Genomic DNA, 24,695 nt, shown 5'->3' with positions numbered 1-24,695 from the left:
TTTTCGTCGACGAAAAACAAATCGTTTCTTAGAAAATCCAAGAAAAACAAATCGATTAGTTTATTTTTGGATTTGTAGCCGAGTGAGTTGAATGTCGAAAAACTCTTACTAGTTAATTGTACAAAATATGTAATTTACCGAAGACATGTATAGAAAAAATAGAAATGCATTAGTCGTCGTGTTTCGCAGTTGATTTTTATTCGATGGAGTGACTGTCCTTTGAGAAAGCTTGAATGAATAAAATACATTGCTAATTGCGAGTCAATCGCATTATTGTCTAACTCTACCTTCAAAATCATCTCTTTTAGTTATAGCTGGTTAAAGGTGGACGTCTTATAATTACAGCGCTTATTTGAGAAGTCATTAGTATTTATTTTTTCATACAAGTTTTCAAGTTTAGGGAAAAATGTTTTAATGTTTTTTTGCGATAATTGCTGGCATTCGAAGTCTGCGTGGCTATTGTGCAATTCTGTGTGTTCTGCGCAATTCTAATGTATATTGTTAAAGCAATCAATTATTATTGTTAAAACCTTCATAATTTAATGAGACCCTTCTTGTGAGTTTTTAGCGTCTAATACCATCGCAATTATTGTATTATAAATTTTCCTGACAAATTTATAACACAAATTATTTTTAATTTATTAAAAATAGTACGATTTATTATACGTGTGTATAATAAATCGTTAGTGTTTTCAGTATTTTTATTAAAATTGCTTTGAAGTAAAAAATTATTAATATCACTTTTATGAGTTAAATTTCATTAATAATATAACAGTTTCTATTATATAATATAATAGTGATTTTGCTTTTAAAAAAGGATACAAATTTTGTAATTCAGTTTTATTATCGATCCGGGGATTCATTATGTATATGTACAAGCTTTAATTAAAATCATAATAATATATTAATATCATACCATATTGATAATACTTATTTTTCATAATTTGTAATAAATTTTTTAATGTTTTGCATCTTTCGTATACGAATGAGAAGTAATAAGTTATTTATATAAGCATGTAACTTTAAATCACCCTGTACAATTTACGTAAACTACAGAGACAGGTATAAATACGTATTTTGACTGCGTTCAATTATCGTTATTTATACCGTCGTTCACTTCCTGACGTGACGGTGTCCCCATTGATGGGTTAGGAAGATGATTCACGTTCGTTCATAAAGTATGTCCATTCGTGTAACACATCGTGGTTGTACTCTAGTCCATTTAGCATGATTGCTCGATCGTTTCGATCCAATCGTCCGTGACACGTGGGCCGAATCAATGATCATTTTTCACACTCGACTAACTATCGACAAACGACAATGGCGTTCCTGCGGCTATTGTGTTCCAATTTACGCAATTTCCATAATGAAGTTCGATCAATCATGGCGCGAGTTATGCAACGATGGACTGAAGATGATTAATAAAAAGTTATGGAATTGACAGTTGCAGGGAATACTTATTCTTCGACAGTTCTGATTAGAAGTGTAAACTTTTTACTATTGAATATATTTTGATGGCTCATGATTTTTTTGTTACGCTAATAATTTTTTAATAGAAACCTAATTTTATGGTATACAGCGGTATGTTGTTTATACAAACGTTCGTAGTAGTTTATCATTATTATTTATTTTAAATATGGAAATGACTCAGTGAATCGTATGTATCTTGCTTTAGCATTAAGGTATATTTCACACAACATATAGCAGTGAAATCAGGAATTTGTTTAGCGCTACTTATATTTTCAGCATTGTCTCGAATTGCATTTATAGATTATGGGTTATTTCATCAAGTTTATTCGACATATTTACCATCAATGATCGGTTTCCATGAAAAAAAATCTTTCTATAAGACAAAGTCTTGAAAAATCGCCATTTGACTGAAAGTATAACTATGTTTCTAATAGGCTTAAAAAATATACAAAATATTTAAGTGTCGGTAATATATACTATGTTAAGAAATAAACTCAATCTTATTTTTTTGCCCAACAATGGATAAAACCGAATGTTCTGTCGGTCTCAATATGCTTATGTCTGCCATCAAGAACATAATTTTATGTAACAAAACATATTGTATCATAAAAATAAGTCAAAACACACAAAACTTTCTACGTATCACGTCGTACGAGGGCGGAGCGTACAATTTCTATATTATTATTTTCAAGAGACGCCGTAGGGCCTCAAAGGGTGTCCAATTGTCAAAAAGTTGGCGCGAACGTGTCGACTTGGAAAACCTTTTTCTCTGAACAAATACGCATTTCAGACGCCACAGTTTAAATTAAAACACGACCTCGGCGACAACTTTTAGCGTCGCAAAATTCTAACATATTACTGCTGCGCCACACACAGTGGAAGAGAATAAAGGTCGTTCCAGCCCTTTTCTTTGCGGAAACTTTTGATATTATTACACACACGCATGCATGTGTGTATTTATACATACGTGTGTTTAAAAATTCGACAAAACGCTTTTTTGAAGCGTGGTTTTTTGTATTAAATTTACATTTATATTCGCTGCCTTTCGTGCGGCCTTTTGTGATCTTTAAGCGAAGGGTTGCGATTATTTATTGGAAATCATTATTATTATTCTTCCACCTTTTAGGCGCAATTTGATATTCTTTATGAAAGAGCTGATAAGAATATAAAACACGATTTCGTGCATATCTTTATAGCTAGTTATATTTTATTCATTTGCGCGATCGCAATATATCATGATTGATTTTACGCTTGACCCAATCTTTTTAGTATTTTTTCTACTTCATATTTAATTCCTCTTTTCCTTCTATTTAGCGACTATTTGAATAAAACGAACCATAAAAATTCAGTATATTTTGTCACATAGGTATTATATATAAAGCTTTTGAAAATGTCAAATATATTTTTTCTCAAAATATTTCATATCTCCGAGTTACTATTTTAATATATTATTCCAAAACTTAATAATTAGTTTCTGCGATTATCTTAAAAATTATAAAAATTTATTTTTCTCTGGGCTAGAAATGATTATTTATAGCATCCATAGTTTCCATCTGTGCTGCTTATTTACAATATGCAATAAAAATCTATTTTTAAATGTAGTAAACTTTTTTTTTAATTTTAAAACTGAAGTTCACAAATCAATTATCTGCTTTTCTATATAATGCGCTTTTTATAGTAAATATTGTTTTTTTGGCCTCAATAGCAGTGAGTTCTATAATATGTTTAGTAGATAATTTATGCTTTGAGACCGTTTAATGCAGCTTCAGTTGATTTTCCGGCGAGTTGTAGAAATCATTACAGATTATTTTTAATATCACGGATTCAGTTCAGATTCTTGAACAAAACCACTGTTTTTTATTCAATCTTAATATCTACATCTCTCGCACAACCCTGGTTTTATACTATTTATCTAGACACACTTGAACATTGTTATGATCTTATGATCGAAACTGCATATGTACTATATTGTTTTGTGCAATAAAATTATGAAACACGTACTAAAACAATTTGTATGCCACATCGTCATTGTTTATATAGTGTCCCTGTTTTCCCTTTTTCACACATGGACTCATTGCCGCCAATTGGGAACGCGCACATATTTCTTTTATTGCGCTCGGAATGCGCCGTCAAGGAATTCGCCAAGCATGAATCACGCATTCTGGGAACTTTGCCTAAAAGGAGAGTAGCTTGCTGGTACAAAAGGAGCATGTCCACCAGCCGGACGAGACCCGACTGAGAATTAGCCGCCGAGCACCTTTTCCTTGAGAGCAAACAAGCTTCCGTCGAAGACGGGGGACCGCCAACGTTTTCAATGACAGGAAAGATGTCTTACATCACGGACAGACATTGGTTCCCAGAATATTTAAATTAAGCACATGCGAGAATGTGTCAGTAGAGAATATGACATTTAATCGTCAGGTTGTAATTTATGACTGCAGGTGCGAGCGCTACATAGTGTGAAATTAATTAACACGTCAAAATGATTTGATGAATAACATATTGACGTGTGAGTTAAAATATAAACGAATACAAAAACCCTGCGAGACTTTCCAGAATCTTTCACATAAACAAGTAGTCACTAAACTGCTGTAGTTTGATAGGTCACATTTGTCTTAATGATGCGTTTTATTGTTCGTGCTTGACATGTCAACATGACAACCAGGCGCTTTAGAACGTGTTTGCAAGCAGTAACGAGCTTGACCGCTTCAATGCTGCTTTGTTCGAGCCAACCTAACCATGTGTTAGAGGTTAAATCAAAACAAATAAATACATTGCTTACGTGCTCTGAAAGTATAAGCCATAAAGCTTTAGAAGAGTACTAACTATACTGCTTTTGCTACGTGATTTTTTTCTAACCTGTCCATTAAAATGTTAAATGTTGGTATAATCTTTAATAAAGATGTCTAGATTGTGATATATTTTACGGTTGAAATATTAAGTGGATCCAATATTTATTTATGTTTATTATGAATTTCTATAAAATCATAATTCTGTTTTCATTACTCTAGGATACAATACTTAACGAGTGCATTATTTCTTAGTTTATAAAAAAAAACTGTTTTAATAGAAAAAATCACGTGTTTTTTATTTATATGCTTGTACTTTTAATTTTTGATTCAAAAGACTTGATAATAATATTTTTTTTACAAAAATTCAATAATCCTCTTTGAAATTAGTGTATAAGCTTACATTAAAATCAAGTAATTGAATCGTTTTGGATAAAAGTTTAGTATCATAAAATTAATGTAAATATTAAAAATATATAATTACAAAAAATAACGGCAATTATATTTTGCTAAAATATTCTGTATTTTGTAGCAATTTTGGCATCAAAAATATTACTTTAAAAATTATAATTGTTTTTTAGAGCGTAAAATTATAATTGTAAATTGTAATTATTAATCAGTGATGCGTAAAAGAAAAATTAAACGATAAATTAGAGCAAAAATAAACAAGACACGTTATGTTTTGGCATAACACATTTTAGAAGAAAAACAATTCTTAGAAGACAATTATTTAATGTTTCGTCACTAGTTTTAATATATTAAATTATTCTAAAAAAAGTTCTTGCACAATTGTAATTTACAATTTATATCATATATACATACATAAACTAATTACATAATTTATCTGTATACATATGTATATATTCAAGTTTAGTATTATGTAGCTATGAAACGGTCCCATATGAATACCCAACTGTTATGAATAAAGTATATTTAAGAGTCGCTATGGAGATTAACTCAAAAAGTACACTTTGTTAACTTGTAGTAGTTGTTAAATTAAATGTTAACGCATAACGAACATATGGATTTAATGTTGTCATAACAAAATGGATGAATTATCTTGTAATTTTACAAATAAGATAAAATATCTACTTATACAAAAAGCATTAATGTACAGAAAATATCAAATTGCTTACTTACATATATGTACATATTAAACAATTATTATAAATACGATACAATATATTTATTTCATTTAAAATGATTTTTTGCTCTTTTCTGTTCAAATAAGTTAATAAAAAAAATATTAGTTGAATAAAATAAGGTTTTCGTTCGTTCAGGTGATATTTTTCTCGCCGCTTGCGTCAGCTAATAAAGATCTTTCAATTTCTCTGTTACCGGTGTTCTCTTCATTTGCTTTTGTGATTTCCGATGTTCTGCTAATTTTATCAAATGTTGGAGGAAGCTTTGATAACTTGTTGATAATGATAATTGAGAACCAATCGCATTTTGTTGATGCCTATTAGAGAGAGTAGCCAGATGTGACTATCGTGGCGATCGTTAGCCAAGGGATCCGAAAAACAAAGACATTCGATGCAAGATTGCACGTATTGTTTGCGTAGTTAACTTTGTTTGTTTTTATAGCTGTAGTGAAGTGATTAATAACAGCTTTTGAAAGTTTGTGGTTATTATGCAGTATTGGGTGTCTTGCACCCTTTAGAGTGACATTGTTTAAAACCACTTATTACCATGGACAAAAACGCTATTGTCGTCTTCAAGACTTACAGACTTGGCCATAATAAATTATTGTATGCATTTTTTTATATTGTAATAAGCGTTTATATAATAAACATATTTCATGGAACACTTATCCTTAAAGTGAGCCTTTAAACATAAACGTGAATCTTTGAAACACGATCATTGATATGTTAGATCTGTTGATGTCATTAAAACACAAAACATTGTAAATGTAGAGAAATATCTAAAATTAGATGAAGGAGAAACAACTAATAACATTCATCGGGGAATCCTATTATACAATTTTGAAAATTCTTTACGAACACTTTGGCATGACAAAGTTGGCTCAAATTGGATACCAAGAATAAGATTTGTTATTGGAGATGTACACAAGTTCATTATTATAATACAATAACAAAAATGATACACAACTCCTGTAATGTTTAATATCGTATATTATGGTCACGATCTTATGATTATCGCAAATATTTACACGGATGAAAATAAGCTATCGAAAAAGAACGCCGCAAAAAATTAAGAAAATATGTTCTGCTTAAGAGCAGAACAACGAATCGTTTCAGAATAGCTAAAAAGTAATTTCTGGTTAGAGATCATTCTGGTATTTTTCCACCTGAATTATGAACTTTACTTAAATGATTATCTATCTATAGATAATTTATTGCAATATTTAAAACAAAATTTATATTTTTCCGGTAATCTATTTTATTTGTTCCTTTAAGATATAATGTCACATATTAATAATCTTAAATTGCTGAATAGCGTGCGTTTTTTTTAATACGTTCCATAATTTACAGATTAAGACATACGGCACTCGGTCGCCGAAAAGACGTTGATTTATACCGTGAACAAAATCTGGCAAAATAAAACGAAGAACCTCACCATATTTTTATATTTTTTCTCGACTTCACACACATTTTTTTTCACTTGTGAGCGATCTAATCTGGCACTAGGCACATGACGAAAATTTATATGCTTTACCGCGATCATAATGCGACGTGACGCGCTCTATAAAGTTTACATTATGATTTATCCTGTTGGTTTTTGGCACGGATATGTGTACAGTTAATTTAGCGATAATTTGTTTTATAAACGCAATTATCCTTCTGGGACTGCTTGAACTGGTTAGCGTTGAAAATCTCATTGGATCTTTTATGATGTGTGCTGCCATCTCGGATTTATCGATCGTCGCAAATGTAAGCGTTGTATTAAAACGCTTCCCAGTGGAATATTTATTTTGGTCATTCCACGAGTTTCCCTATGCAAATATAATGTCGCCCTCAGGGCTCGTTTCGCGACCGTGCTACTGACATGATAAATTAATTTGTTAATTTTTTCGTTGCAGGCTTGGGCGTGTGCGTGGAAGTCCACTTCGAAAATAAGGATGGCGGATTCTTTCTCAAGCATACGGCAAGAGGCCCGGGGGTGGTCAGTGCAGGAAGTTCAACGGACGGTGCACCCTTGTCAGTGGATAGATTCACCGTATTCCAGACAGCTAGGGCCGTTTCCGTACGTGCTTCGTACGGACCGTTTTCGACTAAACAAACGGTCCCAGCGCGTTCCTTGGTTCCGGATCCTTTAGCACCTGCCCCCATTCCTGGTTCGAGGAACGCTTCCATAGACGCAGCACCCATCAGATTAGACATGTCAGCTCATGTTGTCGTCAGGGAAATTCCTAGAGATTCTCCCGTGATACGAGTGCTGTTTCATGCCGGTGGCGAAGCAGGAGCTAGAGTTTGCGGCGTATTGCACGCTAGAGCTCCTGGTCGCGCTCCTTTAGCAGCTGCTTGCAGCCCTGAAGGAGGAGAAGGAGCATGTTTAGCTCAATTGGCAGTTCCGGCAAGTTGGTGGTCGACTGCTCCTTTGCCACCAACGCGAGACGGAAAACCATCTCCGCCTCCTAAGCAACCCCCAAGATATATACAACTAGCTTATTCCGTATTAGAACCAAGAGCCGCTGATCCCGATGGCGGTGGATGCATGCCTAGAGTACAAGTAAGTTCAACATAAATATATTTATCAATACGATCAAAACACTACAGTATCATTTCATTTTAGATACAACCAGCTACTAGTCTAGGAGTAGTGCAATTGACAGAAGCTCGCGCTCCTCCGCGAGAAGTTCGAGCTGACGATTCTCTGGCTCTGTTGCTTCCAAGAGCACCACTTTACCCGCTCGCCAGGTTTCATCTGCCGGTGATTGTGCGTCACGAGCCAGACAGACCCATCACGTTCTTCATTCTCAGGTAATTGATGGCGATAAGCAAATTTGTATGATAATTAATCCATCTGCTGGCAAAGGCAGCAGTCGTTGAATAATTCAAGTGCTAAATTCTTAACTCTACATTATTTGAACCCTGGCAAGATTGTGCCAGATGGTGCCTTAATCACAAAGTTTGCGTAGCCGCCCTGCCTGTTTCGCACAATTCCCTTATTATCATACTTGTGTACATTCAGGGTGTATAATGTATGACATTTAGAACTCAACTGAATTATTAAGCTATTTCATATTTTAATATTTCTACTCTCAACTTATATTATAATATAATATAAGAAGTCATAAATATATATACATAAATATATTTTTTTGCATTGACAAATTTGGTTTATCTAGTCCATTTAATACAGTATTAATTCTAATTAGAAGTTGCTACTTATTTCTACAGAATATATAATACATATCCATCTAATCTTTAAAAATATTTTCGTGTCATATAAATACCATGATAACATAAATTAAAATTATTAAAAATTTAAAATATATATTTCAGATACAGGATATACTATTTTGTATACTTACTTTAACACACGATCTAATTTAGATAAAAAATTGCTGTTTTCAGAAGAAAATTACTGTATTTATTTAGCTTCGTAACGAAAAATTAACGATCAAACAAAATTTGATCTTTTACCTTAAAAGAAAATACCCACATACATTTTCGTTAAAATTGCTATTTATAATTAGCTAAAAATTTAAACCATAATGTCAGTCAAGTTTATTTAGAGACGCAGCGAAATATTTCCTAAAAATTAAATTAATAAAAATTGACTGACCGCTGTCAATATATGTACTTAGGTACATATATTTCCATTTTAATTTAATGAAACAGCAGGTTTTTTAAGAAATGTTTTTTTTTATAATTTTTCTGATTACTCGAATAATGTTTAGCTTTGGTAAAATTATATGTATTATATTCATCATAGAAATAAATACCAGGGACAGAAATAAACCAATTCCTGGAATTGGAGACGAATGGCTTATTTAAATGTACATTTTCCAATAATGCTACTTTACCAGACTGACGCGAGGCTTATTGTGCGAGATAAATATATTTCCGCAATATCTCGCGGAACACAATTGAAAAACAATTCTATCGCAATGAAAATCCTTTTGAAAGAAACCGAATTTACTTTAGTGAAAATAGTGTTTATTTTAAAATAATGAATGCATTACTCCATGAGCAATTGAAAAAATATATATTAATAAAATAATCAAATTTTCATGAAATGTGTATCTTATGTATCACTTATGTTATGGATAGTCATGCAATACTATATTTAGAACTAAAAATATCGTTGTTTCTTGATAGATCTCGTTCCATACTATGATAAATTGATAGAAAATACTCTCTATATTTATCGGTAAATACAATAGGTAAGACATATTATCTGCATTGACGACTTAATAAACCGAGCATATAATAGTATTTTAATAAATTTACATAGTTCGTAACAGCAAACGACACGAGAGGGTTTTTCGTTGTATTATATTGTATTGTATGTTGATAAAAAAATATTTCCGAATTTCTAAATACTTAATAACTTCATTTATCGCTGGATCGAGAACTAGTAGCGTGGTAGAATAGCTGCATAAGTGACCAAAATAGTATTTTTTTTTTAATTTATAAACTTTGATCGTGATAGATATATTACATATAAAGATATTTCTCGTTAAATATATATAAAAAAAAATCTGCTCGGAATTGAATTATTATTATCATGACTTTGCTTATATGAAAGTACTTTCACTAAACTGTTATCGTCGCAAACACCGGCACTGGTGTTATAAATGATGCATGCGAATTAGTCGAGCGCAAAAATATGTCCTGGGGAAATGAGATATCCTTTTCACGGCGAAGCGACGCAGTGGCGATTTAGCAACCCATTCGGAAGGAAGTGCCCGTGGCAAGCCGCACATTGTGTCATGTCCAGATAGGGATCTCTAAACCGTAAATTTGGTCGTTTAGATCTTGTCCTAATTACATAAACACACACCCTTTACATATTGTGCGGTAATAGAGGCATAGCCCGCACTGAATACGTGTTTCCGTGCACTTGCCAAAACCAATTTTCGGCTCATTGAAACTTCGTAATGACGTTAAAAACTTGTTAGTGAGGTCGGCGAACCGTTTCACTGCAGATTTGATTGTTTTAATTGTTATTTTGAATCGTTTGCGAGTTTTTTAACTTTGATCGCGTTAACATACTGAAAAAATATATTCTAGTAAATAAATAAAAATAAATTTTAGAATCACCGTGTATTGAGCATTTTATATATAATAGAATACGCTTTGAGTGCTCCTTGAAGTCTAAATTATTAATCGATATAGTGAACCACGTTTGCGGCTGATACGCAATACCCTCTCCGAATCCTGATCCTGTTTCGATAAGATGTATCCTGCGTCGTTTCAAGGGTGCGTGGCAAAAGTGCGATTTTGGCGCCCCTGTGTCGCTCTTATCGCTTTTAGAGACTGCCTTGTGCTTCCTTTGAGGCGGTGAAAGTTAGACCCCTTTCTAGATTAATTTGCATGTCAGCGATGCAATCTATTCGCGTTGTCTTAAAAAAGACACACGTGCCATCCACGCCATTTAGAAATATATGTATAGAAGTTAAAAATACATTTTAATAAGATGAAGTGCTGAAGCTCATTAATTAATAATTTCAGTTTATTCATCAATATTGTTATTAGACAATTATAATTTCATTATTCTCTGATACAATATTTTGAGAATAATTAAGAGGCTTTTCGGAAGTATCATAGTTCAAAGTCCCACGCTCCCTTAAGAGTATTTTTAAGAGCTTTTTAATCCCCACCTTAATTCTCAGACCCGACTCTTGCCTAATATAATAATAAAGTCACTAATCTTACTCTTGAAAAATAAATATAGTTAGTAATACTTCAATGAATATATGTTATGGTTATATCAAACAGTATATCTAAAAATATTGTGTACTTTTTTCTAAAGAAAAAAATAAAATTGTATAAATATCGAGCGATTCTAAAAGGCTGATTAATTTTAATATTTCAGAAATGATTTTATATTATGCTTACAGAAACAATAGATATTGTTATATCATCCATTACAGTATAATGGTTATACTGTTCAACATGTATTTTTATTCCGTCTATGACGAATCATATTCAGCTCCCGATCGCAATGGAGACAATTTCACCTCTCGATATGTTTTAGCCATAAACGAAATTGACATTTTGAACATAAGTACGGTTTTGAGAAGCTCAAGCTAGTTCCATAGGACCGTACTTTATTCCTGACTTTATATTGCAGGGCTGTTAGGTTAATCTCCTAGCTCCCCTTCGATTTATTTTCAATTCGTCGCATGGAGATGTACGAAAGTCACCCCGATGTGCCAAATCGTGTATCAAAAACTTCAGACCGGTCGCCGTTCCTTCGGCACCTGCTAAGTTGTTCATCATAATGGCACAATCATTGTCGGCAAGCGCTAGTAGACCTACAACACGGGTTTCGTCTGCGTCATTGCACGACCACTAACCTCTTGTGCCTTTTGAAGGCGGTGACATTCTATTCCGACTTTTTTTAGTTTGTAAAATAAAAAATAAACGAGTAATATTATTTTTGTTGCTCAAATTCAATATATCTTGTGATATATTTGTATAATATTATATATCAAGAGATGTATTTATTATATTATATTATACACATTTGTTATTATATAAATACAAAAAAAGTTATATACATACATACTACGTATTAAGAATTTATTATAGAAACAACTCGTGCCTTTCCGTGTGTCCCTTGACATTTTTTTTCTATAGAAATTTCGTTACCCACAATTGACAATATCAAATAAAGCAACCCTGCGGGGGTTCAACCAGCTCCGCGTCCTAATTCTATATATTTGTATGATAATACGAAACATATATTACAATCCAGCTTATGAAAAATTTAATATTAATACATTTATCGTACATCAACGTCCACAATAATACACAGTCAATATTTTGTATGAAATTGTTGCCGATAAAAAAGAATCAGCATCAAACACACGAATCAACTGATTTATCGCGTTTGCGTTATAAAAACATACATGTTTTTATATTATATATAATATATTTACGTAGATAATTTTGGTAGGGCATCGAGAAAATTCGTATGTTTACGACCTTTTACGACGTCTTAAACGTCTTTTTTTACGTCTTGATAAACGATAGGGTGTTTGTGCTTGGAAAATTTATTTTTAAAGACGTGGGCGTTAAAGCGCACCAAGATTAGAATACAATCATATGAATGAAGAAGAAAAATATTAAAATGCGTTTGAAATGTTTATGTGAAAATAAACTATGAAAATGGGCATTTTAGAGTTCTGCAATAAAATAAAAATAGAATTACTTAGATGTGTAGTATAGTTATTTATATAACTGTGATAATATTAAATAAAACATTACTTGATGTAGGAGCTTATCTATGAAGATTTGTGAATATCAACTTCTGATCTAAATCCATGAAAAGGCGAAATATGAATAATTAGCGAGATGTACCGTAAAAAACAATCTGGTCTTTAACAAACAAGAGCTATATCCGGAGGATGCCGCCCACGCTTTCTAGGGATTTCGCTAATTAGGAATGATAAAGGACCCCAGCTGAATCCTTTCTTTCTTGCCATGTAATAATTTTCAATTTATAATACAAGGCACCCTCTTTGATGCTGTTGCGATCGATGCCACTTTTACCCCTATAGACGCTCGTGAAATATTTTTGTCTAGCCAGGTTTTGTTTACTCTAAGAAAATTCATATGTTATTTATAATATCACTAAGCCATGATATTTATTTTGTTGCTTTATTAAAACGTAAAAGCAATGATATTAAAATTTTTCATGACGGATAACATAATAATTTGTATGGTTAAATATCAGAACCGACTAACATAAAAGTTATTAAGCAGTAAAATTTTTTTTCAGTAACAATTCTTTCTCTAGAGCCATCACTTTCTAAATTTTTTTATATGTACGTTGGTGTTGTTTTCACACTTTAAAGTGATCATCATTGACGATGTGGTATGTGTATATTTGTCTCATTTTCATAAGTGAAGCTATTTTAGTCACTATTAATATACGATTCTCTTTTCGATCAAATCAGGCGAATTTACTACATAACTTTAAAAACTTTCTAGTTCACTCGTATACTTGCTGTAGTGCTAGACATGTATCACTATTCTGAACCTTTCCTGTTCATTACTCAAAAATAAATAGCATAGCGTCGCTCTATTTTGCAAGTGCGTCGGTTATTTTAAGCTACTGTTGTGTCTTCGTGCTTCGTGTTACTATTCAAACTATTTGTAACACTGCTGCCAATTTACAGAGCAATAAAGCGATGTATTGAATTGTTATCGTTTAAAAAAAATTTGTTAAAGTTTTTCTTTCAAGAATTTAGTATTATTTTTTTATCTCATATTTACTGCATTGCTCAAATTGATAAAAAAAACATACTTTTTTTTGATTTTTTTTTCATCGAAGGGATGAAAAAAATTCAAGACAATTTTATAAACCACGACTGTTCCGTCGATTAAGTGGATTCCTACTTTCCGAAAAAATAAGAAGCACCCCAAGATAATTTGGCTCTCTGGATTTGCACAGTTACCTGTAGACATTTTTCGCTTATAAATTTCTTTACTTTCATTAGAGAGCGTCGCTCTTAAAAACCTAACACAATTATTTTAGAAGTCATTCTAACAACCATTTTGAAAAAATTAAAAAGTAAACAAACTCGTCTCGAAATTAAGGCGTAACAATGGAAGAGAGATCTCATGATTAAACAATTGCGTTAATTATTATTAATATTATAGATTCGCGACTACTCAATGAAAATCGGTATTTATCGGTCAGATGACTGACTGTATGGTTTGAAATTATTTTTACGAAATGCTCCCGAACAAAGGAGTTTCCATTATTTATATAATTATACTAATGAGTAGTTACAGCATCACGAAAATAGATAATCGCGTCGTCTTATAATCTAAAAATAAGTATGCTGCTCAAAACTCGTACGAAGGGCGATGATATAATATATAACATTAGTATTTCATGAACCATATATTAGCACATCCGAGACGTTAATCACTCATAAGCATCCAAAAATACCGGAAAACTATTTTTGTGTAATATGGATGTGTGATGTACGGTACGTTCTACCCTGCCCAAAAAACTATTTTGTATTCTAGCCTTTTGTTAATGATCTCCGGATCTGGCCGTTTCATTTTTAAAGCATAAACATATTTTGTGGGTGTGTCTAACCGATGCAATTGACCCGCTAACATCTTCATCTGCAATTTTCCAGAGCTGTCTCGAAAAAGTATTAAAAAATATGTGACAACTAGTCACAGTGGGGCGTATAGAAAGATGAGATCAGAGACACCAGAGTCACAGCACGAAACACATCAGCGTATAGTTAAGCATAATCACAAGAATACACCACAACCGACAATAATTTAGCTCTCCGACTTTCAAGACCTACCATTTCAAATCCACTTCCTGATCTGCATCTACATTTCCCTATAAATTTGGTAATTTATATATTTTTATAAAATAAATTGTATTTTTTATAAAATAAATTATCTGAAAAGTCACAACCATTCAACCTCGAAATCTGATCTTATGACTATATTTTGAGTAGATATATCTTGAATTGCCATCATGACAAAAATCCTGAATTCCTTGGATTTTTCGCAATCGCGTCACAAATCTCTACACAAAGAATTATCTGTAATTCTATATTTAAAGCGATTCTTAGTAGTCGCTTGGAAAACGACAATCGAACGATTTATCTAAATGCCGCCGTTTGATATAATTAACGATGAACATGAAGAGATAAGTTCAAGTGGATATTTATGGCGGTGCTTATGAGTCGCTCGGACGCTTTCTCGAAATAATAACAACACGGGTATAAAGTGAATATGACTGCGAAATGCGTTATTTTCTTTTTCGAAAAAAAATTACAATCATACGTCAGTGTCGACGAGAAACGAAGAAGAATAGGGAAATACGAAGGGAATGCAATCACTTTATAAAATATGCATCGCGACAGCGCGTGCCCAAATGTCGCAAACTGCGAAAAGCGACTACAAAATATAAAATAGAAAGGAAAGAGAAAAATAAAAGCTTGCAAAAAATCATATAACAACTGTCTTTTTTCTTTCCATAGATCGCGTTCCACATTTATACAAGTTTTATTTCTGTTTCTAAAATAAAATGTATATATATGTATGTATATATATATATATATATATATATATATAAATATATATATATATATATATATATATATATATATATATATATATATATATATATATATATATATTTATATATACTATTCTGTTTCGTTAGTAATTGCTATTTTTTTGATGTTACAAAAACAGGGATATATAACCGTCGGGCTCTGCGCGTCATTTTTAATTAAATTTTGACGCATATCTACTGGTGGTTTGGTCCATGGACAGAATCCAATTTTCGATTACCACACATGGATTACAAAGTTGACGTTATATTAATTGTTCGTCAAACGCGTGTTCTAGTCAGATTGTTTTTAGACCTTTATATTTTAACATCGGTTTTTATATTTTAGTTTAAAACGATAAAAAAAATTATCCTACAATATAAAAACGAATATATATTTTTTAAAAGAATGCAAAAAATCAATCCATTTATTATTTAATATTTTCTTTGCTAACTTTTAAAGTATTCTGTGGACTCTTTAAGGCTTTCAAGATATTCTTAGATTGCCCCGTTCCTTTTTTGGTAATTAGTTTTTTTCAGTTATTTTTTTTTATTTATTCAATTTGGCTTTGTTGTGAGAATTTTTTATCTAAGCATTTTTAATATTTTTTAACATAACTTAATTTATCATTTAAACGTTTTAAAACAATTAAAGTCAAGATGTAATATTGTATTAATAATGTATTCTAAGTTTAGTTTTTGACATGAATCAATATGATATTAATACGAAAATGTATTATTTTAATAGTAATAAATTATAATATAATTAAGATAATAATAATTGACTTAATAAAAACATATATATTCAAAATGATAAGACAGAATATCATTAGTATTGATATTATGTTATTAATTATTTAATTTAGAAGCTATACAAATATTTCAACGTGTACTAAAAATAGCATTTTAAAAAGGTATTGCCTGATAAAAAAATTTTAATAGCAACAGAAAATTTAATATTCGAGTCACTTAAATTCCTTTTATTGAAATGAAAAACGTTTCAATTTAAATCCAAGCAACTTTAAAAACGACACGTATCTCTGATTTAGTAACATTAAAAAAATCGCTAATGTTCAAAGATTAAAGACCGAAAGCGAAGCCTATTTTTGTGGTAATAAAACACGTCCCACGCATAAAAGCCGAGTACTTTCATACTCGACAGACCGTGAAATACGTATCTCACCCATATACATTTTTATAAATAATATATAATATATAAAGGATGGATCACTTTATTGCTTTCTTATATTGTTGATCGACAAATATTACATAATACTTATAACAATGAAATGAATCAAATTTCCAACCACACTGTGCTACATACAAACCGAACATATAAAATAAAATGTCGGCCATGCTAACTCCGACAGAATCTCATGCATACATATTGCTCTCATTAGCCGAAGTTAAGCGTTTCAGCCTCTCGGCCTGAAAAAAAACCGAAGGAAAATGTATTTTCGGTACAATATGAAAGTTTCGGAAAAATGTGCCTCATTTGTGTTTGTCGTACCTATGTATGTACATCATCATTTGATACATAGTCTCAATGAATACTTGAATGGAAATTATGAATGAAGATTGTGTCGTGAGGTGAGGCAGTGGCAATGAAGGTCGCGAAGGCTACGAGGCAAGCTAATAACATCGAAGCTTTCCAAACTGTGATCGTTGTATTTAATTTATACTTTTTTATTATAATATATTTTATAAAATGCACATATTATCCGAAATATAATATTATATTATCATGATTTAACATTTCGTAGCAGACATGATATATTTCATGCGATGTCACTCAAACGTCACATATAAATATATAATAAAAAATAAGAAAGAGCATCCATCATGTCTTCTTTAAAAACAACATTATTTTCCAATGTTATATAAGGTAACACATTATTTTTCATACGTAAATTAAAAAAAAATGAAAAGTCTAAACATAAATGACTTTTTTAATGTAAATAAATAACGTGCATATAATAATCTAAATAAAGTGATAAAAAGCTTCATTTTTGGTGAGCATATTTTCATACAAATATTGAAATAATATTTTTTTATAACTGACTTTTTTTATAACTGATTTTTTTATAAATGACTTTTTTAATGGAAATAAATAACGTGCATATAATAATCTAAATAAAGGGATAAATAGCTTTATTTTTGGTTCATACAAATATTGAAATATTAATATTTTTTTATTACAAACCGCAGTATTATTCTTACATGTCGAAATCAATTGAACGGATTTTAAAGTCTATTTTAATTTATAATTACCTTAAAGTTGGTTTCATCGGACCAAATGACTTTCACCTAATCGGTGTTACTAATTTCCGATATATTCAGTCAATAATATGCTATAAAATTATATTCGCTCTTTTAGCGCTTTTTTACATTTTTTTAAAATATTTATATAATATTCTAAATAAATTAATATATAAAAAAATTGTAACAAAAAATTAAGGTCAAAATCACGCAACTGAGCATAAAGTTACTTAAACGAAACAGGACAATTTAACCTGCAATCTTTTTTTAAAACTCAAGTTAGCAATTAAAAACGACCAATTGCTTTGTATAGGTTAAAACTACCTGCTAAAATATTTTGGTCAGTCTATGCACTTGTAAAGAGTTACACACCATTTTAAGGGGTGCCCCATTATTATGGGCAAGGTTGTATATTTACTTGATACAACAAAATAATTAAAATGATTGAGATAACTACCAGCGGTATTTTTAACAATTTAATGCTAGGTTTTTTGTACTGAAAATGTTTCAAAAACATAAGAATTTTTGTGTTATGTTTTAAGTTGATACACTTTCCAATTGCAACATAGCAATTTAAACATTAGGTTAGCTAAAGTCGATACAAGCGAGCGTGACTCGGGTTAGCAGAAATTGGAACGCTTTCGGCGCGCGTGTCACGTTCAAATGCATTGAATGATAAAGAGTCTAATCTTATATATTTTGTTATTTCTGCTATTAATATCTGATATTGATTCTAAACGTCACAACTTTTTTGGCTGAATGTGTAAGATATGATATGAATTTGCTTACGTTTAACATATCTTTTAAATTTCAATAGCCGTATATTGTTTAACTAGTAGATATATATCTGTTTGAAAATCAATGGAGAATTCAATAAGATCGAAGAAGTTAATAATGATATTTTGGTTAATAGTCAAAGGCAATACCACTAAACTACAAACAATATGACAATGCCACAAGACTACTCAAAAAATATCATTTTGGGAAAGAATAGGGGACTAAGATAATAAGTTTTGTATCTGCTACATTCACATGCCATTGTGCCTTCAGATAATCACTTTTTCATATCTATAGAGCATTTATTTTAAATTAAAAAAATACAATAATTTAGCATTGACTAGTATAATAAATTAGTGGCCGATTTATATACTTAGAACATCGAATCTCATATGAATTTATAATATAATAGCAATTGATTATCACAGATTAGGTTTTCCAAAATGTTCTAAAAAAATATTACAATCACAAAAAAATGTAATTGATTTTTTTACATGAGAATTAAAAAAAATGATCTAATCTATAGGCAACATTGTAAATTATTTTACAGAAAAAAATAATTAATTTTTTACAATTTTTTTATTGTCATTTCTAAATATGTATAAAGTACTCAATAATATTATTGTATTTTATAAAAACAGACAGAATAGTATAATTCAGATATTATATATCTACTTATACTATAATCATGATTAGTTTTACATATATTGTATATGTAGATATTTACAAATAATAATTATGAGTTATTTATTATTTTACTCGAAATTAATTTAATTTAAATCCTGATGTTTTTCATAGTAGTAATTTAATTCGGTAGTTTAATTATTCCTACGACACTATGATGATATGATGTATTTTACAATTTACTGGTTTATATTTTTTTTTAAGAAACCTGCTGCCATAATAAAATGGTTTAAGGGTGGCAATATTTAACCGCTCGATATCTGCTTTTATATCTGAGACGCAGTACTTTCCGGTGATGATTTTTGCACTCGTTACCAACCCACCGGGTATATATCGTATCTCGCGACGCCATTTGTATTCACCGCGGCGACGATCTCAGCCTCCCATTTGCCTTTATTGCCTTTCTCCACTTACCGAAGGCAATTTTGACAGGCTGATGACGCGGAAATACCTGACTTTATCGTCGACTTGAGACTTTTTTTTACTTAAGAGCGAAATTAATTTCGCCAACGTGCTCGCACATTCGACACCGTGTTAATATGATATGAGTGATAAACTAAACTTTATTATGTTCGCAGGGCTCGAGTCAAGTCTGGATTGAGGCTTTTGGGCGCAACTGCTTCGTCGGATCAATGGACTGTGACTGTGGAATTAAAGTCGAAAGTAGCCACTGTGACTGCTGTGAGGAAAGAGTTTCCTGATCAGCAGCCGCCGCCCAGGTTTGTAAATTCTTAATTTGGTGACATAAAATAAATAAAAAAATTCGTTGAAAAGTAATAATTTTAAACCATATAAACCAGACTCACTTGATTGTTTTATAGAATCATATTTTTATTATTGACTTAATAATAAAAATATACTATATGAATAAAAATAATCTTATACTTTTATATACAATTTTCTTAGAATGCTTTTCAAGTTGAATAAAGACACAATATCTGGCTTATTTTAAAGTAGCATAATTATGAAAAAATGGAGGATTCGTTTATCTAATTTGAAAGATAATAAGGATGTCTTGTTATTATCTTATTTAAACAAATTAATGCGTTATGTACATTAATTGTATTTATTGTCTTGTATCATATTTTATTTTTTTCAAACGTTAGTATATGTTTCATAATAATTTTATAAATAAATATAATAGTTCGTATATTTGATTTTGTGGATTGATATTAATATTAATATTATTCAATGATGATTTACATTAGAATTGATAATTTTACGCAATATGATTTTTGTATCATCTTTCTCTCTATTTGAGCTTTTACCGGTAACTGTATAAATATGTAAATATATGTTTTAAATGATGGATCGCCTACGTTACGAATGTCATCTTAAAAACGCAAAGCTTGTTTTGGACGTCTGAGTCACTTTAATAGTGCTCTTGATGGACTTTTATTGCCAGATCCGACGGATAAATTTAAAGAGATGTATCACCTAAATTATTGTTTTCACTTAGAAAGCGCCAACTTTGAATATTTAATTTATATATAAATATATATTATACTCACATTGTTAAAATTGTATTTTTAATTGAGTTATACATTTATTTTTGTTAGCGTGGGCTTCGGTTTAATAATAACAACAACAGCGCCGCCAAATGAATATACTGCATGTATTTTCTATAGGGGATTACCGTTAAAATCGTATTGTTGGTATTAATTAATTAATTTGCTTCGCAGGGCGGAAGAGGTCCTGACGTGGTCAGGGGAAGCTGGGGCGGGGGCGGGAAGAGGGGCGGCGCGCCTCTCCTGCTCGGTGAGGTACGTTAGGCCTTCGCCCCTTAACGAGCACGCACCCTCTGCGCATCCACCCCCTAGGAAGCTCACGGCCAGAATCGACATCGACAAGGACGATATACAAGCAGTGTTGCCGATATCTAAGGTAATTGCTCTTTGAAAAAATATCTTAGCTATAAAACAATAAATACGTTTACTGACGAAGCAAAAACTCTCGTACAGTGAACTCTGTTGTCATTAAATTTATAGCTTATTATGTCTGAAACTTTTATTTTTATTTGGTCATGGTGAGTAATATAACGTAAAAAATTAAGTATAATGATATTTTTTAGCAAAATTCAGTTCATATCATTTAATATATATATATATTTTATGATTTTTTTATTATTTATTTTTTACTATATATTATTCTTAATCGTACTTATATTATGTTTTTTGTATTGAAATGTGACGCATTGGGGTAACCTGTTAACTCATGATGGTTTTAATTAAATTTATATAAATAAGTAACTGACTTATCGGGTGTTGATGCTGAATGGTGTGATTTAATATTGCACAAACATAAATTATGTATATAAATATATATAACAGATAAAACTCAGGCGGCGATATGGAATGAGAAAGAGTCCAGTATGTTCCAAAATATCAGGTGATCGTGAGTAGTAGAGTCGCAGTGTGATGTTATAAATATGATAGTCCTTGTTGATTCCTTTCGAATACGTGAATCACTATATCTTTCTTTGAAGTCGATCGCTCTCTTTGATTATATGCTTTCGATCACCACGTATTAGGTTTTCTTAGATTTTTTAATCTCACAGAAAAAATCGAGCTAGGTTGCGCATAGTGATATATATTTTCTTAAAGCTGTAATCATAGCTTATAATTAATAAAAAAATATCTCACTGATTTTATTCTGTTGTATCATAAGTATTAATTATATTTACTCTCAAGAACTATTTACCTCAAAAACATTTTGAGAATTCTTATAAAATATTTTTTGTTTAGAATTAAATTTCAAGAATTTTTGAATAGTTTACAACTGCAGCAATTTTTAAAATAAGTAGTGGTTAAAATCAGCTGCATTCAGAGCAGATTTATGAATAAAACTCTGAAAATATTGGTTAACAAAGTTTTATGACCGACTATAGGAGTTACGATAAACAAACATTTTGTGCATTTGCTGACTTTTCTGGTCAACAAATCATTAGGAATGCAAGAATGAATGACTTAAAAATGATTATATTATTTAATCTTTAGTAAGGATTCGTTCACGGGCTAAAATAAACAAGCAAATAAAATATATAAACCTGCGTTGCGTTGCAGTTAATTGGTTTTTAAACATAAGCACCTTTCCTGAGTAAAACCACAATTAATTTATAGTTCTTCTTTTATCATTTTTTTCATATTCTTAAATTGCTTCAAATCATAATTCACACAAATGCTATGTTTCGTCTTTAAATGTGCTTCAAGACGACAATTTTTCATAGATTCGTTGATAAAAGAGTGTATCACGCACAACAGACAGAATGGTATACGAACATCACGAGTAGCTGGTATTTGAATACTGACGAACATTTTCTTGCTTTCATTTTGCGCAATGGGGTGAGTTAGGAACTATAATTAAAATAAGTTTATAAAGTTCACAGAATACAGAATTTAATTCGCAAATGTCAAATTTTGACATCGCAAGAACCACTGCCGTTACCAGTATTAGAGCCCTACGAGTCCAACTCAATGGGCGGCATCCAGCTTTTAAGGGCTGGATGAGTGGGATCCACTATTTGTTAGAGTCTCAATAGTGTTTCTCCCGAGCAGTGGCGTAGCTTGGGTGTATGCCGCCCAGGGCGATCCTTAAAATTGCCGCCCCTCCATCCCATACATTTTTTGCAAGGTCATAAAATCAGCATTTCTTAAAATAATAAATTGGTTATTATGAAGCTCTTGTTAATCGTGGAATTATATATGTTTTAGTGCATTTAGGGTTAAGAACCACACTAGACGATCCCATCGCGAATATGCCGCCCCCAAGCAAGTGACGCCCGGGGTGCCCCCCCCCCCTCCGCCCTCCCCCATAGCTACGCCACTGCTCCCGAGCGTTCTGGGAAACGCTCTCCTTACTACCTGCAAATCTGTTGCATTGCATTTGCATAGCATTAGCTTTGCATGCTATTGCATTTCGGTGCGCTTCATCCTTGTACATCACTTTAAGTGATGCCTCAGTTCCAGCTTTAGATCTCGGTCCCTAAGGGCCGAGCCCTTTGACCAGCTGGCGTTGAAATGCAATGCTATGCTCGTCATTGATAGTTCAAAGGACACTACCTCGGTTGGGTAGTCACAGAGTTTAGCTTCCTCTTAAGAGCTTGGGAATTCAAGCTCAAAAGTGGTCCTCACTCTCCAACATTGTTAACGGCGAACTCCAGCGTGTGGTCGACTGGCGCCGAGCAACATCGTCGTGTTGATATTTGCGCATTTTTAACAAAAAAAAATGTAGCAAATATTAACGATTTGCGCATTGCCCCCCAAAACATAAAAATTGCGCCCCACGTTGAGATGTTTCTAGCAGTGTTCTTCTCTAGACGAAAATTGGGACTACACACTAGAGATAATATACCAGATCGAGAAAGCCAGGACAACATTCAATCGAATGAAGAAAGTCTTCTTTTATGTTTATTTTATGATAGGGTTTTTAGGTATGTGTAGTTGGGTTCTGATTAAGACGTAATTCACCTCCCTGTTGTAAAAAATGTTATTGAAAATTAGTCTACATGATTGTTTGCAACACATTGAAATTATTAAAAATACATTTATGTATGGATAATTAATACATATTAATAATTTATCTCCCTTCACTTTATTATCGTTTTTATTTTATTTTAACCTGCTTTTACTTTTTTTAATTCTCGACGATTTTTAGTAATATTAAATATAAAACTCGTTAAAAAAAATAGGTCACCTTTTGCACGATCGTACATGAACCACACAACATACAACACAAAACCCGTGCGACGTATTTCGCATACAAATTTCTACAAATTAAATAACTCAATCCGACTTTTATACATGTTTTTTAATTTTATTAATTCACCCTCGGCTCGCACACCGCCTACACGGCGCCCCTGTTCCCTTGTTCTTCTGGTTTAATTGATACCCGCGCCGGTCTTGGCCGCAAGCGCTGCTAATTAAATGTTGCAACCGTGTGCCGCATAATCGGAAGCGCGGCCGAGTGTTGCAATGCGGCCCGCGTGCACTTTTAACACGCCAGCCGCAGAATTAAGCTTAATCGACCCAATTAGAGAGCGACAGATGCGGCCCGCGACACGTTTGCCGGGTCATTATCGGGCCGCGACACGAAAGCCCGGCTCAGATTCAGACGAGATTGAATAGTGCAAAATGGTTTCAATTAGGCTGAATAGTTTAGTTACTCAAAGTTGGAGGATGTCGTTAGCGCGATGTGGTAATACTTCCCACTAGATCAGCGATTCCTAAGCTATTATAAACGTGAAACCATAGTAAATAAAAATCTCATATTACAAATATAAATCCAAAAGCATTTTTAATTCCATGTGTTTGTCATTCTTTGGACCTAGGCATTGTTGATGCTGTAAAAGGGGGCAATTGAAATTGTAAATACAATTCAACCATCCAAACTATTAAGTTTCTTTCGGGATCGACAAAGCATTTGGAAATTTTCTAGTTTATGAATTGTAAATTAACGGTGAAATTATTGAGTAATACTACATAAGAAACT

General features: G+C 31.8%; 1 protein-coding gene across 5 annotated transcripts in view; it reads left to right on the top strand.

Annotated features, from left to right (window-relative positions):
• dtn (transmembrane protein 132C dtn) overlaps positions 1–24,695 on the top strand; it is a 195,437-nt gene that overhangs the window by 160,999 nt on the left and 9,743 nt on the right. For all 5 annotated transcript variants that reach the window (XM_088203838.1, XM_088203830.1, XM_088203870.1 and 2 more), the window contains exons 2-5: positions 7,300–7,949; positions 8,013–8,200; positions 19,787–19,927; positions 20,891–21,092. In XM_088203838.1, coding sequence (XP_088059964.1) covers positions 7,300–7,949; positions 8,013–8,200; positions 19,787–19,927; positions 20,891–21,092 — 1,181 coding nt within the window. The remainder of the gene's footprint in view (positions 1–7,299; positions 7,950–8,012; positions 8,201–19,786; positions 19,928–20,890; positions 21,093–24,695) is intronic.

The sequence above is a fragment of the Plectrocnemia conspersa genome, unplaced genomic scaffold (assembly GCF_051122295.1).
Source record: "Plectrocnemia conspersa isolate PC_06_02 unplaced genomic scaffold, ASM5112229v1 ptg000002l, whole genome shotgun sequence".
Taxonomy (NCBI): Eukaryota; Metazoa; Arthropoda; class Insecta; order Trichoptera; family Polycentropodidae; genus Plectrocnemia; species Plectrocnemia conspersa.
Note: the sequence above shows the minus strand (reverse complement) of the source record. Positions and strands in the feature narration are given on the sequence as shown.